General features: G+C 43.3%; 1 protein-coding gene across 2 annotated transcripts in view; it reads left to right on the top strand.

The window, feature by feature from the left end:
- The window catches only part of PSD3 (pleckstrin and Sec7 domain containing 3), a 116,105-nt gene that overhangs the window by 62,420 nt on the left and 35,900 nt on the right, over positions 1-17,785 (top strand). For both annotated transcript variants that reach the window (XM_030968145.1, XM_030968146.1), the window contains one exon: positions 17,027-17,070. In XM_030968145.1, coding sequence (XP_030824005.1) covers positions 17,027-17,070 — 44 coding nt within the window. The remainder of the gene's footprint in view (positions 1-17,026; positions 17,071-17,785) is intronic.

Here is a 17,785-nt window from a genome sequence, read left to right as displayed (position 1 = left end):
ATTGCTCTGCATAGTCTAAGGATGGTCTGAGGGATTGCTTATCTTACTAGGAGGCAGACTGGGTTTCAGGATGGACCTGTTCTGCTTGGACAATCTGCATTTCTCTGAATTATTTTTTGCTCCTTCACCTTTCACCTCTTTACTTTCCAATTGTTATTCAAAAGATCTCACGTACCCTACCAGGCTTTTGTGTCAGCAAGGAGTGAAACCCAAGCAGAGTCAGGTAAGAATTTCCATTGCTACTGGCTGCAATTATGTGGCTCAATACCAGCCTCATAATGAACATTTAGGGGGTTAATTTTCATCAGTGGAGGCAAGCTGTCAGTAGTGTCTTGTCCAGGTCGATCAGACAGGGGAGTTACTTGATGTCTGACTTCTCCAGCCTGTTAGATAGCCAAGGCCATCAACTTGTCTCCTACTGTAACTCAAATGCATAGCAGGTCCCAAGGATGAATGTCATCTGTCAAATGTGGAGGATACAGACTGGTAGTAGGAATGATGCATTCTGCCACTTTAAAAGAGGAGATCTGGGCTCTTTTCAGACTGGGAATTCTCTAATACAATGTCACACATACATTTTGGTCCCTATGACTTATTACTCCCACCTCCATGTAGGTAGAAAACAAATTCTGAAAAACATTCTTTGATCTTCCACCCACTGATCTGCTTGAAATTTAAGTTCAGTGCTGCATCTCAAGGGAAGGAAGAGTACGAATATAATTTATACCATATTGAAAAAAAAAAAGAAGAAGAGAGAACATTCCTTCCACCATTTAGAATTATTGCTGTATAAATCTTTGGTATTCCTTCTTTCTGTTTGTCACCACACTTTTCAAGTAGCATTGGACTATTCTCTCTCTGACCCAGTTACACTGTTTTCTTTCAAACAAGAGTATTAGGCTGCTCCCTAAATTCAGATTTTTTTTTCTCCTTTCCTGTGATGTTAAATGGAATATTTCGTTTCCTTCCAAAGTCATGCTTTCTTGGATGATTAAGTATTCACAGGATCCTTGTACAAATATGGGGCAAATCCAAGGAGTTTTCTGTCCTGTTGACAGATGGGTTCTAGAAGGTGTCAAGAGAGGTAGGAAGGATTTAATCTGCTTTTGGAGCAAGGTAGCTGGACATGACTCCGTTGGTAGATGGAATTGTGGTGAAAAGGTATGTCAAAGGCTGTGCCTATTTTTCCCCCTTCCACAGTGCAATGCCTGCAGCCACAGGTGACGCCAACTTGTAACCTGTGTGGATCTTAGAGTGGCCTCAATTTCCTTCCTCCCTGTCTCTCCTCCCACTTGTCCCTATTGTGTCCCCTTCCTTTCTTTTTGCCCCTATCCTTTTGCCTTCTTCCTTCCTTCTCCCACTCCTCTCCCCCAGACTTCCTTGTCCTCCCCTTCCTTTTCCTCTTTCCCTTTTGTTGAGGTTGTGTTTGCTATTTGAGTCAGAGAGAAGCCTGGGAGGGAGGTTGTTTTTCCTTTTTTTTTTTTTTTTTAATGCAGATCTCTAGGCTGAGGGGTTTATTTCAGTGGTGTTGACTCAAAGCATACTCACTGCAGGGACAGAGGCAGAGGTTGTTTGCAGCTGATCTGAGATAGTTTGTAGACTTTACATCACTTCTTCAGTCACTTTCCTGTGGTTTCTGTCACAGCTATGCAGAATTTTAGGGTTTTGATGCTTTTATGGATTTTTTCGAAGTGCTGCTGTTTTCTGTAGCTACATTTGTCAGCTTTAAGTTAAGGAACTTGGTGGTCTGTGTTAGTCTGCATACTGTATGGCTCACTTAATTTCTGTGAGCTCTGTTGACAGCAGATGATAATTCCTAAAAGGAGGAATTCAAGAAGAGGAATTTTTCCCCCTTGGATACTATAGTGCTTTGCCAGGAAGTACAGCAGCTAGTCTGTGAAACAGCTGTTTTCAGATCTGCTGTTCCTTACATGAAAATGGCTGAAGACATCTCTTACTTGCAGTGCTGATCAGGATAGTAGGGTGCATGATTTCTTTTCATCCCTGTTATTATCCAAGGGCTTGTTTTCATTAAAGCTGTGATCTCCTATCATTCTCAGCAGGGCACTTACCATAGGAGTGGTTTCTTTTGGCACAAGATGCACTGTGGTTCCCAGAGATACAGTGATACCAGGATTAATTTGATTTTCCACCAGTCGTTGTGGTTTTGTGATTCTGCTCACTTCTAGGTGCTTATTGATGTAAAAAGTCAGTTGTTAAGACTTGTGCTGTGACTGTGAGCTGCTGGCTGTGGATGCTCTTTTAGCCTTCTTCTCATGTAACTTAAACCAGAGATAGTTCAGTTGTCCTCATGCAGTCATACTTTGTTCTCCCATCATTCCAGCTGTTACCCTGCTAGGATTCCTGTTGACCTGGTTGCTTGTGCATGTAGAAATTAAGTGGCTGGTCTAGTATTTCTGCTGTTCACAGGAGACATTTAGTCTTGATTGTCAGCTCCCCCGAGTCAGCAGACCTCAAAAATTGTTATCTTAATATTACAGGAATTTTACTGATGATCAGTTTTAAGCTCTAGTTCTGTAGCCATTGTGTAAGAGTAGTTTATCTGTCAGAATTGACTTTCCCCTTCCTTCCTGTTTTGGGGAGAAGGAAAAAAAAACTTGAAAGAAGGAAAGATGAAGGATGATGGAAAGATTTAATGTTGTTTATTTAACAAACAGCATTTAGTGGCAGCATTAAGTAGTTCCCCTTTCTGTGCTACACAAATATGTTACTAGCTTTTGAGGGTATATTTTAAGTAATTGATATGAATATGTATGTATTTTGTCAGTTTGTGTTGTTTGTATTTGTAATTGACATCAGGCTTAAATTATTCTAGAGGATTCTTGTGACTTTGTTTGAGGACCTTGGGAGTTCTTTAGATGCAGTAATGTGGTCCTTAGGTTTGTACCCCAAAAGCCAATATTGAATTTTACTTTGAATTCTGCAGTTTTTCTTCTTGTGTTGTTGATTCGCTGAATGACATTAGGAAGACCAAGCAAGGACTGAGTGCGTTTTGCCTCCCAGGGAAACTTGACTGGTGGGAGGAACAGATGGGAAGGAGCTTATTTCAGGGTAAGTTGGAACAGCTGCCCATTTCCTCTATGGGTGATGGGGTCTGACATAGTGCCTTGTTACAAGACAAAAGCTTTTGTATGGTTTTAAAAGGATGAGATGGGAGGAATAATAGAAACTCTGGTTCTCTGGTTTTCTGTTCCTGCATCTGTTTTGACCCAAAGTTTTAAGTTTTCCTGCTGGTTTATGGTTTGTTCCTTAGAGGAACTGATTGGGAAGGTCCCCATAGGGTCACAGTCCTTTTGGTCACCCCAGTGGTGTCACTGCCTAAATGAATATTTACATTCTGCCCCTTTCTGATCACCTCTTTGCTTGACCTCTGAACAAGAGGAAGATTCTGAATTCTTGAAACACTTGGGGGGTCCCCTGGGTGTGGTAAGCTCTGATTTTTCTGATACTTCACAGCTATTTTAGCCCCTCTTTAAAAATGTCCCTTCTATCCCTCTATTTATGTTAACAAAACACTTTTGCCTCAGAAATTCCTGTTGCTCAGTTACAGACATAAATCAATCCTGTGTGCATAATAATTTGTGAAATGGTGAGTCTTCTCTAATGTCAAAGCATGGCCTTTCCCCAGAATAACCGTGAATGTGTACACAGAATATTGGCTCAGTCAGGAGTACAAGACTGTATTATCACTTGCAGAGGAAAATCAGGGATGCTAATGAAATCTAAACTGAATCCCCAATCTGAAGATATTTAAGGCTTCAAATGCGTTCTCTCAGGAGGCTCTCTTTGGGAGAGTGTGAGCTGAGAAGTGTTTTCTCAGAAAACACTGAAGAAAGAAGAAGGAAAATCCTTGGAGTTTTGGACTGCTACAGAAACGCACTTGTTCCTTTCTGAAATAAGGTTCCTGTCCAACCTGAGGATCTGCTAACTTCAGCTCAGAGAATACTAGATGAACTGCTGCAATTAGGCAGCAGTGATGATGCTGTGGGCAACAGAAGAGAAACATTGTTTTGATTCAGTCTAGCTTGTGTTTAATAATAAAATTGCTCTGTATAATTGACACTGGCCTAGGTCTGTGTGTGATATTTAGGGAGTATAATTATTTCAGATATGCTGAGAGTGCTTGGGGAGTTGGCCCTATAAATCTGAGAGCCAGAATAATCTGCTAGGCAGGGGGCTGCTAGGATAGAGAGTGATTTGTGGCCATTTACGTAGCACCTGTCAGGACCTGCTGCTTAGCTCATCTGGAGCGGTTTGACTGCAGTGCATATTTCCTCTAAGAAGAGATTTTCTTTGAAAAGCTTTTGCACAAGCAGTGGGTAATTTCACATGGGTTAAGTAACATAAAACCTTTTTGACAAAGTGGCAGAAGTAACTCAGAGCATGATTATTGCCAGGGAAAAAGGTTCCTTTCAGTTATCCTCTAGCAATGACAAGGGGCACATTTCTGATTTGATCTTAATGTGTGAGGTAGGGATGGGCTTACTGGATCTGACTGTGGTGGAAATGAAAATGTATTTTTCTTGTTGGCCAGAAGGGAAGGTATCTGTGCCTCAAGCAGGACGGAGGCAGAATCTGTGAGGAATTAGAAGTTTCCCACTACAGGGGCAGTTTTTGTGTTGGTATTTAGGTAAGCTGTTCCCTGTTCCACTGATTGTTGTCCTTCAGCAGGGTCCACACCAATTAGAGTCTCTGGGAAGGATATGCACCTTGTAGCATCATTGGGGACAACAGTAGCAAAGGGTTAATGCTATCAGAAATGCTGCTGCATGCTGGGGAGACAACAGCATTTTTTATGAGCAAAAATAAAAAGGGCCATCAAAAATAGGACCATCATGTGGCTGTCTAGCCATTTGCCCTGTAAGGATGTAAATTGCTGATTGCAAGAGACTGGGAAGATGTAACCAGGGGAAAAGTCCACTCAATTCATATGCATCTTATTTACTCCTGGGTGCTGTTGGGCACGTGCCATGGGGTAAGCAAACTCTCACTTTGCTTTCACGTGGCTTGGCAGATGTGGAACAGGGTTCAGGTGTGAATAGAGACTGGAACCTCTTCACCCAGCTTTTGTCTGCCTGAAGTATCTCAGTATGGGACATTCACCTCAGCACGCCAGGGCAGCACTCCCTCATTGCTGTCTGAGTGCAGACTTGCTCCCTGTGTGTCTTGGTGTGAGTGGGATAAGACCCCTCATGTCCTCCCACAACCCAACATCGCTGCTGCTGTCCTTGCCCTGCCTTTGATGTGGTGGTATGGGGCAGGTTGCTGAACCTGATGTTAGCCTTGCTGCAGAGTCTGCCAGCTCCTTGTGCACCCTCTGTGCACACAGTTTGCCTTTTCTGGGTTTGGCACAATGTCCCCATTGTCCACTTTTCCCTTGCTGCTCACACAAGCTGCTCCACCTGTCCAGTGTGTGTCAGCAGCTGTCACTATCCTGTGCTGAGCAGAGTAGAGCAGAGCAATCTCTCTCTCTCTCACACACACACTGGAGCATGTTGCCATGGCAATGCACAGTCTGCTGCACTCTGGGTCTCCAGGAGCCAGAAATGATGGTGCTTTTGCAACACTGAGGTAAACATCTCTCTTTTCCCGTATTTAGCGCATCCACCCCTCAGTAAGAGTACCAGCTCCTTTTGGCGTTGGCCTCCCCTTGTCCCCTGCATGAAGGCAGGTAGCTCCAGGCACAGAGAGCATGCCTAGCCTCTGGAGCCAGGCTTGTGTGTGTTTGAGTGGTGCCTCTGGCAGTGGTAGTGGCCCTCCCATCATCAGGCTGTATGGGTTTGCTGTGAGGGAGAAACGGGGTGCCACTCGGCAGCTGCATCATTTGTGGGGTCAGCCACTGGAGCATGCAGTTTGCTTGTGTGGGGGTGTGGCTACAGCTCTCCTGGCTGCCGAGTGGGGAGATGAGTCCCTAGGTGCTTGTTCATAACTCTGCCACAGGTTTGCACTGGTTACCTTGGGAAAATCATCTCTTTTCCTCTAAGCCTCTTTAAGAGTGTGAAAGTGGTCTTGCTCTCTCTTGTGCTTTGGGAAGGCACCCCAAGGACTCTGGCTAGTGAGTGCAAATACTTAGAGTTGTGGAAATTTGCTGATTTGTCTCTCTGGGGCTTACTTTGTCATGGTGCTGCAGGTTTTCACTCATTTCTCCAGTGCTCTGGGAATCCATCAGTATTTCTCACATCCAGAAGCCTGTAGCTTCTGGCAGTTGATTGAAGACACTTTTTGCAGTGTTCTTTGTTATTGCAGGCAGTAATGAGCGTGGCAGGCTGTTGCAGGCAGGGAAGTGTGGCTGCGTGAACTGAAAATGAATATCTTGCTTAATCTGCTGGCATTTGTTCCAGCATCTTTCTCTCCACCTCTCTTCCTTTCGCTGTTGGTATGTGTGTGAAGGGGAAATTGATGCTGGAGAGGGGAGCAGAGCAGAGCAGGGGAGGAGTTTCTATCAGCGTCTTCCTTTTCTTTTTCTTTTTTTTTCTCCCATCCAGTGACGTGAGCAATGCCTGGAACAATCAGGCTGGCTCCAAACACTGTGCCTGAAGATGCTGGAGAAAACAGCCTAGTGTGCTTTAAGCAAACACTGATTGCTTGAGCCTGGGCTCTCCAGTAGTAACCTTTTCCAGTTCCTCTGCAGGGGATTGGGAAGTTTCATTAGCTTTCTTCTTTCCCATTGCATCCACTCACTTTTGGAAATGATTGGAGTTAACAGTGTTCAGAGCACCAGCAAAGTCCGAGTGAGAGCCACAGGTTCGGTGAAATACTCCCGAGAAGAATCTCTCTGGCGGCAGTCCCATCGGTCAAAATCTATGAAAATCTCCAACTCTTCTGAGTTTTCTACTAAAGAAAGCAAGGTAAATGACTAAGTATTGTTCTGCTTGGTTAGGCTCAGGGTTGGTGTTGGGAAAAGGTTAGGCTTTGCAGGAGTTAAGAGCTCCAGATGATCTGCAGTGATCACAGAATTGCTGTCAGATCATGAAAAAAAATCTCTGCATTTGAGGAGAGACCTGAAGGTGAAAGAGCTCTGATGTTATAATGATCAAGTCTTAATTGAATGCCCTGTCATGGAACTTGGTGCAGTAGTAAATAGGAAAAACTTGCTGGTGACAGTGCTAGTTGGAGCTCTACTCTTGGGAAATGTGCCGGAGTTGGCACGTGATGTCCTTCAGATTATTTATTTAATGGGAATTATTTTCTATATAAAAATAATTTTTAGTCCTTACCTACAGCTCTGTGGTTTAGTAGGTGTGGATGCTAGGTGAAAATATTTTCTCAATTGCATGCATGATTAAATACTGCTGCCAAGTATTTATTAGGAAGGCATTGCTTGTGCATTTATAGGAATGCATTAGAGTACTGTGATGGTTGGTAGCACAGGCTATTCCCAGCTGCTACAGTGACTGTGTGCAGCATCTCCTCACCCAGCCCAGCCCAGTTATTCAGTTCCTAAGCAAACAACCCCCACACCATGCAACATCTCTCTTTTTTCCTCATCCCTCTCTCCCACACAATAATGGAAATGCACCCAGGAACTCCTGGCAAGTGCTTTAAGAGCTGTGTCCCTCTCAAAGGTGCTCCATGTCTCCAAGGGTTGGATGAATTTTATGCAGTGACAAAAATATGCCTCTAATTTCATTATTATTGGCAATTGATTCTGACCTTGGGATTAAAAGATATGACCTCTTGCAAAGGTGTGCATCAGCCAAGCATTTAACTATGTCTTGGGTCCATGTGCATGCAAAGCAGGCACCATGCATGGATCTTCCTGTGGTGTCCCTTCCCTAAATCTCCTTTCTGTTCTGTGAGGAACCTCCTCTGCCATTGGTGAAAAGACCCCAGCACTGCACAGTAGTTCCTAGCAAAACACTCTCTGCTTGCTTACAGGTTGTGTAGCATTTCAGAGCCTGAGCTGTGTAACTTAAATCACAGGGTAATGCAACCAGAAATAAATGTTAAGTATTTTTTTCAGTTCAATTAAATGAGCCTCTGTTTTCAGGACCTTATAAACCATATCTAATAGTGTATTGCTGAGTTAGGGTAGAGAAATAGCATGGCCATCATTTTCAGGCTGTTGCTGATGCAGTATGTGCTTTTCCAACAAATATCAATGTAAAGGCTGCATCTTGCAGGTGCTCTGGGACCCTGCTCTCATGATCACTTTCACCCTAAGCACGGGAATAATTGCACGGTATTTGGTGGGATGATTTATGCATGAAAACTCGCCTGCGTATGGTAAAAACTCAAGTCTTTTGACACTGGATGAATTACTTAATCTCTGTATCTTCCTCTCCCAGGTTTTGTGACCACTGTGTGTGCATGGTGTAGTGTTCTCAGGGCAGAGACTTTCTCCCAGCGATGCTGTCTGACACGATTCGTTAACTACTGCAATAATGAAAGCTCTGTGGTCATTCCTCCATGGAATTCATGTTTCTTCCTTCTAAGTGCTGTAGGTTGTTATTTGAGAGATACCCACTTCTTTTCCTGCCTATCTCAATATGCTGGGAAGAACACTGCAGCTTTGTTTCAGTTTGTTGTACTGTTTCCTTATTTCAAACAAAGGTTTTTGTATCTGTAGGGCATCTGAGTTGCGTAAAAGCTGTGTTATGGAGGGCTGAGAAGATCCCTGTATTCCCTTCAGTGGTGCTTGCCTGGTTGATAAGATGACAGATGGCTCTGCGAGTGATTGGTCTTGTGATTTTGGACAGACCTTTCCATCTCTCTGTTCCCCCTTCTGATCTTTGTCTGCCCATTTTTTTGCTGATGTCACTGATTTAGAGAACCAATATATAATTGAGCTTTGGCTATTCGATACTGTTGTGTTGGTGGAAGAACCTGGAGGTTAATCTGTAGTGTGGCAAAGGAGCTCTTTTTATTAGTGTAACTGTGCATATATGTTTGTGCATAATTTCTCAGGAAATGTTTTCAGTTCTAGGCTGAGCTTTTCTGGACACCAATGCCATGTAGATCTCCTCAGTCTTAAGTAAGGTTTGATTTGTAGACTACATATTTCTGTGTGTGTGGCTCCCTCTTTGTGTCTGGACTGCCTTGTATTTTATCTGTCCCCATATAAAGTGAGTACAATGCTCAAGACCTGTTTCTGTGACTGCTGCAGCTGACTTTGGACAGGAGATAGATTTTAACCATTTGTTTCTCAGAAACATACTCCTCTTTTACTCTTCACTTATATGACTCAGCCTATTTTGGTAAGCTAGAGCATATTATGTATCCTCGTGCTTTAGTAGTATGAACAAAGCGCCAGCAGGGTGCCTGCAGAAAGGGTCTCCCTGATGTCAGTGTCAGAGAAGCTAGGTAGCCCAAGTATCTTTTATCTCCTTGACACACATAAGGTAGTGCCTCTGTGTGGACAGGCTTCACTAGGGGGATGCATCCCAAGTGTGTATCATAAGCAGGTACCACAGCTTTAGGCCAGCAGAATAACCCGTGAAATGGTGCTGTGAATTTTATACCATTGTTCGGTGGAGGGCAGGCTCAAGTCGAGACTTCGGGCAAGGTGAGTCTATGTATCTTAGGATCATCTGTGTGACCTAGCATGCTCAGTAGTCTCTTTTTCTGACAGACTTTTTTTTCTGCAGCCAGGGACTGAATTGCTAAGTACTTGTGCCTGTCCTGCCTGCAAATACACAGGGCCAGTAAAACAGTTTGAAATAGGCTATGTAGGAAAAGGCTGTGGAGGTGCTCCTCTGTGAAGAAATACTTCTCTAGCCTTTTCTCTATTTTTCTGTAATAATTCAGTATGCTGCCTTTACAATAACACTGATGAAACACTTCAGCAAGTACAGAAAAAAATCTTTTCAAGCAAGCCATGTATATTAATACAGAGGATGCATTTCTTGGGTGGCATTAATTTCCTGGGTCTCAGGAGCCACAGCTAACCATCCTTTTCTGTTTTATGATGGTATATCTGGCACAATCTTTCTTTCCTGTTTTTTCTTTCTCCCCCTCCCCCTCCTTCTCCATATACAAACCAGATTTTTAACAGAGGAGTTTCTCTTCGAAATGTTCTCCTCCAGTTGGTGACGCACTTGAAATTCCCTGGGTGAAATGATCTCCCTTCCTTCCTTCTAAAACATTCCTATCAACCCTATCTCCTCCTACACCAAAACAGCATTCATCAGTTCCATATGCTGCTGAACAGCTCTGTGCTGTTTTATGAATAATGTATGCTGGCTTGTTAGAAGAATGTTTGTTGTACAAACCAGTGGAATTTAAAATTGAGAGCAATATCAGCAGACGTGATGCCATGCACTAATGCACAGGCTTATTGGGGTACTATTTTGGCACCCTTGCTGCATCCCCATCTGAAGGGGGGAAAATGCATGAGAAATTGAGAGTGTGTGGGCTTTGAATCTGGCAACGAGCTACAGGCACTCAGTGATCAGAACCCTTATCCTCCCTTTGCCAGGTGTTACGGATCCATGCATGAGGACAGGAGAAAATGTCAAGATTTGGGTTTTAAGGCGGGTGGCAAATAGCAGGTGGTGGAGTAGTATAGATCTGTATTCCAAGTGAGGGCCAGCCTTCAGATAGTGATCTAAACAGCAAGCTACGAGTGGTATATAGCAACCAGTATAGCTCCGTATCCAGACGTGGCAGAAGGCAATGATACACAGCTATGCCCTGGTCCAGAGGATGACCACATTAACAGCTATTAGGGCTCTGTGTGGACATTGTGATGTCTAGTATCTGTTGCCTCTGTAACCTGTTTTATTTTTGTAGAGTTCTGCTGCTTCGGTTGTTTTTTCTTCCTCCCGTAAAGCACATATGGCAGGAGCTGGAGCTGATGCCTATCTGACTGCTCAGCTCCAAAGGGCAAAGCCAATGGACAGGTGCTGAGTGACTGGGGGAGCTGTTGTGACTGCAAAGACTGAGCATGTCTTTGCCCTCAGGTGTTTATGGGGCTTCCTTGCTACTTGAAGTCAACCATGCCATTATCAGCTGGAGGTGAAGAAGAAGTGTCTCCAGGCAGGGCTGCCTCTGGAAGTGACTCCAGAAATCAGGGAGGAGCTGGATGCAGGAAAAGACCGTGGGAGATGAGAACTGGAAAAGACAGTCTGGGTCATCCCTGGTGTCTCTATGAACTTAGTTTTGGTTTTGCCTATTTACTGGCTCACAGTAGGTGTTTCCAGCTCCTTTTCACTGCATGGAGCAGGTGTAAAAAATGTGTAGTATATTCCTTTCCCTCTTGCTAGGCTTTTCTGCATGGGCGAGTGCAAACAGAAAGTCAGTAGCTTTCTTCTGTGTTGCTTTTTGAGGGGAGGAATTGTACAGTGCTTTGGGATCTCTTCAAGCGTCTTGTACCCTGCTGGCCAGGTTTTGGGGGCCTTGTGCCTACTCGTAACTTAGATGATTTACCACTCTTGGTATCTGCATAATTTGCTGTGTCTTTGTTCCTGTGTACACACCTGGTTGTGCCTTTCTTTTGTGCACTGCTTCTGCATGCAGAGGCTGACTCACAGCATCACTGGCAGCTGGCAGGTGACAAGAGCAGCCTATTTAAATGGGTTCAGTGGTTCGTGCATGTGACAGGATTTTGAGGAAGGTGAGGGTGGTGAATGATCTTTTTTCTCTTGGTAGCTTTGTAAAATAAACCAGAGTTCTCAGGAGCATTCTCTCCATAGTTTTGCTTTTCTTTCCAATTGGAATAAAAGTACCAATTTTAGTAGTAGTGAGAGCTTGTGAAAATCTGGGGTTTTTGTGGACCTACTTGCTTACAAAAGGGAAATGGGGGTGGAATTCAGCAGTTTTTTAGAGCTACAGCCTTCCACTTAAAAGGGAAAGTGTTTCATGCCTAGTTTATGAACAAACACAAACAAATGCCACAAACACATAACAAATCTAATTTTTTTACACTTCGATCTTCTGAGGGTCAAATTGGAGCTGTAGGAAACTGCATTGGAGTTAAAACAAGGAAGTGCCTATGATTTTGCCTACTGTTCTCCTTTATGCAGCAGTCAATTTCTTTTATTCTGCCTTCAAAATTGCGCTTGCTTCTTCAAGGAGTTTATAGCCATGCAGAGCCTGAGGTGTGATGTACCTAGAGATCAACACTTATCAGAAAGGGGAAAGCTGTAAGCTGTAAGGAGTAGGTCTTTGTGTTCTGGATAATAGGGATAAAAAGTCAAAGCATTGAAGTCAAACACTGCTGAGTAGTTGGTATCTGAGGGTTTGGATCCTATTCGGAGTAGCTTTGGGTGACAAAAGAGATAGAAAGTCTTTCCACTTTCTGACTGGTATCAGTCCAGCTTGGATGATGACACCTGTGCAATATTCATTCTGTCATTCACTGCTCTGGTTCAACCTCCTATTTTCTGGCTTACATAGCAAATTTGCCAAACACTTCCCAGGCTAGCAGGTAGGAAGTGGTGATTATTGTCAATCTGTAAGAGTGCTGTAAATGAGAGCTTTTTTTTTTTTCATTTCCCAGAGAGAAAACATGAGTTAATAAAACCTGTCCTTGCAGCTAGCTAAGTACAGTGAGAGTCATGACCATGCCGTAATCTCTGATGATCTTTGTTGCAATTTAGCGAAGCATTTAAGTGCTTGTCTCCAAGTTTGTTTGATTTAGTCATACTCTGGAGAAATGTGTATTGAAAAGAACTCCTCTCCGTATCAGAGCCTTGGGGAATAGCTGTGAGGTAAATCAGGGAGCAGGTGCTGTGCTGTACACGTATGGTTCCGGTTGCAAAACATGGCAGGAGGAAATTTTACTTCTCTGGAACATGTGAGAGCCCAGGTGGATATCAGGAAAATGTTAAAGTAGAAATTGTTTTGGAGAAGCGACATAAAGCAGCTCTGAAAGGCTGGTGAGTCCAGCAGCAAGTACGCAGCCTTGCCAGCAGTCTCTGCCAGAGAGGTGAATTGGGGGGCAGGCATGAGAACTCATGTATTTGCATCCCTGGACAGGTCTGCTTGCTGAGGTCTCAGTGAACATGCCTGGTAGACACACAGAACATACACAGGTTCACAGAACACAGCTGCCTAGGCTATGCATACTCTAGAGTTTTCTTTCTGTTTTGTAAATACCAGAAACTTTTGACAGGCTCTGTTTGATGGTCTGTGGGGGGCACCATGTCCTTGGTCAGATGTGTGCCGTATGACTGGGTTGTTGTCTGTTACTCCCTAAAGAAGGAAGATGATGTCTGGCTCATTAGTAGAGGTTGAGACAAACATAGCTCTCTTTTAACAAGGCAAAAGCCTGGGGCATTTGTTATCCCTGCCCCAGTCTGGGCTGCTGCTTTTGTGTGTTCTGCTCTTTGGCTGCAATGATCCCTAGAGATGTGCTTAGCAGTAAAATCTCATAAAAACCTGCACAGGGCAGGTGTTAATTTTCAGAGGTTTTGACCCAATCTTGTTGGCATTTGGGCCAGGGAGTAACAAATCTGTTTCCTCAAGCCAGGTTTTTGCTGTTTCTGAAACACATTGAGCTAGATGAGGAAAAAAATATTGCTTCTGAAAAACTGGGGAGGCAGCTGAAGGAAGTATGCAGCCTCTTTGCTTTGTATTTGGAGTCATTTTTTGGCTCAAAATGTAAGAGAATATTTTATTCATAGCAGGAAGAAAAAAATAAGTCAAAGAATAAGACAGGGGCTTTGGCCAAATCATGTAAGTGCTTGATGACTGCAGGAACCAGTATCAGCATGTGTTTGTGTACAAAAATGGAGTTGTGTCTAATTCTGCTGAACTGGCAGGAGAAATATTAACCCTTTCTTTTGCTTTCTTTCTGCAGAGTGGTCTTGAAATCTCTTGATAACTCTTCACCTGAAAATTAGCAAGTGCCTCCAAATTGCCAGAAATGCCCATCCGTTCACCTTTGGCCATCTGCTTTTGGTTCAGAGTGCCTATATACTTCAGAGAAGATAGGTTTTTAGAAATAGAGAAAACCCCAAACTTGGAAATACTTAATCATATCTCTCTGAATGGCACAGTGAAGCTCAAGTTAGTGGTGAGGACCTGTCTTTGCTAGCTCAGTGTCAGTAGGATGAGGCATGAGCATTCTTTGTGTTTATATCTGTTGTATTGCTCTGAGAAACTTACTTGCTTGGAACACTGTAACCAAGAGTTGCTGCCTGTGTAGTATCAGCATGAAGTGAATTGTACCATAATGTTTGACCTGCTTGTGTATGGTTCGGTTAAACCAGATTTCCAGAGAGCTGAATATTAAGGATCTTCAAATAAGACTTCCAGATTCAAAGAAGAGCCAGTGGATGACAGAATGAAGAGTGGGATATGCTCATGGTATTGCTCATGTGAATTCAGCTGTGGCATATGCACAAGACTAATTTCAACTATTCAGTTTCCAAATTATTTTTGGTTTGGGTCAGCATTAAGGCTATCTAAATGTTACTGTTTTTGTTGAGCATCATGTCATAGCTATTATAGTATGTGATTTTCAGGCTTGTTCATACTTTATGTGCTACTTTTTGCTAATCATGTGCATCAACAGTTCTTCTACATGTTAACATGTTTTGAGGCTGTGTAGGAGTTATGTGCCAGAGGGAGTAAATCTAGCTATGTATATAAGGTGAATTACAAATGCAGATTATAGGTGTGAGAATCAGGGACATTCCATACCAAAATACTTCACTTGAGTGAAGTGACCTATTTGAAGAACTCCATTAGCTTGTTAATACCAGGGGTTTATCCATTGTATGCATCAGCTCGTGGGGGGCTGAAATAAGACATACTTATCCAACTGATATATGTACTTTCTCTAAAAAAAAAAAAATCCATCCCAGCTGTCTGATACTCACCCAGTCTTAAGTCAGGTTTCAGACCCTTTTCTCTGCAGGCTTGTATCAAAACCAGAAATGTTACCTTTGGTGTCCAACCTACTGGGCACCTCTCCTATGAGTTGAAAGAGGAATGGTGTTAGTGGACAGCAGTCAAAGACAGTGATCTTGAAGCACAAAAGTTGCTTAACATTCATTTTCTGTTTTGCACTTAGAAATTGAACATGTTTATGTTTAGGTGTGTGACTGGGAAAGCATTCAGGTGTCTGTGAGGCTCAGAGACTTTGGGTAGCTATTCTGGCAAATTTTCACAGATTGGCCCATATGATGAAATCTTAAAGTCCCCATTAAAGTCATTGACCAAAAGGTTTCATTGAGTGTCAGGAATTAGACTGAACCTCAAATTTCAAGGTCTTGTGGCTTTTGCTAGCTGGAAGTAAAGTTCAGGTTTATTGCCACCTAAAGAGCTAGAATGTACCAAAGTCTATTAGAACCAGTGAGATGTATCCCAGAGTCCTGAGGGAATTGGCTGATGTAGTTGTCAAGCCACTCTCCGTGATATTTGTAAAGTCACTGTAGTCAAGAATTTACCATTGTATTGGTGAAGTCCCAGTGACTGGAAAAGGGAAAACATTGTACCCATCTTTTAAAAGGGTAGAAAGGAAAACCCTGGCAACCAGGGACCTCTCAGCCTCACCTCTGTGCCTGGGAATATCATGGAGCAGATCCTCCTAGAAGCTGTGCTCTGACACATGGAGAACAGGGAGATGATTCAAGACAGCCAGCACAGCTTCACCAAGGGCAAGTCCTTCTTGACCAAGTGGTCCTGAATGATGGAGTGACCATATTAGTGGACAAGGGAAGGGCTACAAATGTTATTTATCTGAACTTCTTTAAAGCCTCAGACAGAGTTCCTCACAACATGCCTGTCTCTTAATTGCAGAGAGATGAATTTTATGCATGGACTGTTAGATGGATGAGAAAGTGGTTGGATGGTCATATCCAGAAAGTAGTGGTCAATGGCACAGTGTCCTGATAGACATCAGTGACAAGTGATGTCCCTCAGGGGTTCATACAGGGATCAGTACTATTTAATGTCTTCATTAATAACATGGATGAAGGCACCCTCAGGAAATCTGCTGGTGACACCCAGCTGAAGGATGAGATGGCATCCAGAGCGACCTGCACAAGATAGAAAAGTGGGTGCCTGGGAATCTCAAGAGGTTTAACAAGACCAAGTTCGGGGTGCTGCACCTGGGTCAGAGCAACCCTTGGTGTCAGCACAGGCTGGGGATAAGCAGATGGAGAGCAGCCCTGGGCAGAAGGACTTGGGTATGCTGGTGGGTGAGGGGCTGGACATGACCCAGCCATGGGCACTCCCAGCCCAGAAAGCCAAACGTGTCCTGGGCTGCATCCAAAGCAGTGTGGGCAGCAGGGGAGGGAGGGGATTCTGCCCCTCTGCTCTGCTCTTCTCTGCTCTGGTGAGAGGCCACCTGGAACCCTGCATCCAGCTCTGGGGTGCCAGCACAGGAAGGACATGGAACTGTTGGAATGAGTCTAGAATAGGGACACCAAAGTGATTATGTGGACGGACCACATTTCCTATGGAGACAGGTTGAGAGAACTGGGTTTTTTCAGCCTGGAAAAGAGAAAGTGCGAAGCTGACCTAATTATGGCCTTCCAGTCCCTGAAGGCGGCCTACAAGTTGTTTTTACAAGTGCATATAAGGAAAGGACAAGGGGCAATGGTTTCAAACAAGTGCATATAAGGAAAGAGAATAGGTTTAGACTATATGTAAGGAAGAAATTCTTTCCTGTGAAGAGCACTGGAACAGGTTGCCCACAGAAGCTGTAGATAGCCATCCCTGGAAGTGTTCAAGGACAGGTTGGATGGGGCTCTGAGCAACCTGGCCTGGTGAAAGGTGTTTCTGCCCATTGAAGGAGTTGCTTTGGGTGGAACTAGATGGTCTTTAAGGTCCCTTCCATGGCTATTTCATGATTCTATGTTCTTAAAAAGGCACAAACTACAAACCCCCAAAAATTGCTTGAGAAAATGACTGTAATCTTAAAACACACATTCAGTATTTTTTTCTTAGGTGGAATTTCTGCTGAAGATTCTCACCTTAGCATTAGCAGATACAGGACTTTCTTGATCAGAGACTGCTTGCTTGCTGATATTAGCTGGATGTCTTTACTCGGCATATTAATGTATGTGTAGGAGGGGTCAGACAATAATTCCATCTTATTTCTCTCCCTTTACAGGCCCTCTACAATTCAATCAAGAATGAAAAGTTGGAATGGGCAGTGTAAGTATGCTTCTATTGCAGAAATTAGAAGTTTAATGGTAGTACCTGCGTAGTAATCTGTTTATATGTCCTACGTCACCATCTGTGTGGGCTCCAAAACTTGTAGAAGGTAGCCAGTGTACTGTAATGAGTTTGCTTTTTTGTTAGTGAATGACCTGGCAATATATAGCCTCATCTGTTTCTCCAGCAAGGGGAATTGTTAATGATAGGAGCCAACTGCATTTGTAAGGAAAGAGGACATTTCATTTAGTAGGAAACTTCAGCCTGAAAAGAGAGAAATTAAATCCTCTGTTGTTCTATGGCTGCATAAATAAAACAGAAGTTGACGTCTCCCTTTATCTTTCTGTTCATTGTGTCAGAGCTGCTGAATAGAAACACACTTCTTGGATTGAGTTTCCTGCTGTTGGTTTATTGTCTTGGTTTGTCTCCTGATTAAGTATGGATAACTTGACAACAACCTAATGTGAAAGATGATAAATGGACAAAGTCTGATATCACTCCCTCCAATCCTTAGTTGCTTTTGACAGGATAACACTTGTTAACTGTGTAAATGCTGCAGACGAGAAAAAACTTCAGTTTCAGATTTCTGAATAAAATGACATTTCTCTGTGCTTAGGCTTTATGTAGTCTAATTATGACAGGAAAGGGCAGAGCTGTCTACTTTTGATTTTGCCACTTGCAGAAAAGTGGATTTTGGTATAAAATAGGAAAATGA

Source organism: Camarhynchus parvulus, chromosome Z (genome assembly GCF_901933205.1).
Source record: "Camarhynchus parvulus chromosome Z, STF_HiC, whole genome shotgun sequence".
Lineage (NCBI taxonomy): Eukaryota > Metazoa > Chordata > Aves > Passeriformes > Thraupidae > Camarhynchus > Camarhynchus parvulus.
Note: the sequence above shows the minus strand (reverse complement) of the source record. Positions and strands in the feature narration are given on the sequence as shown.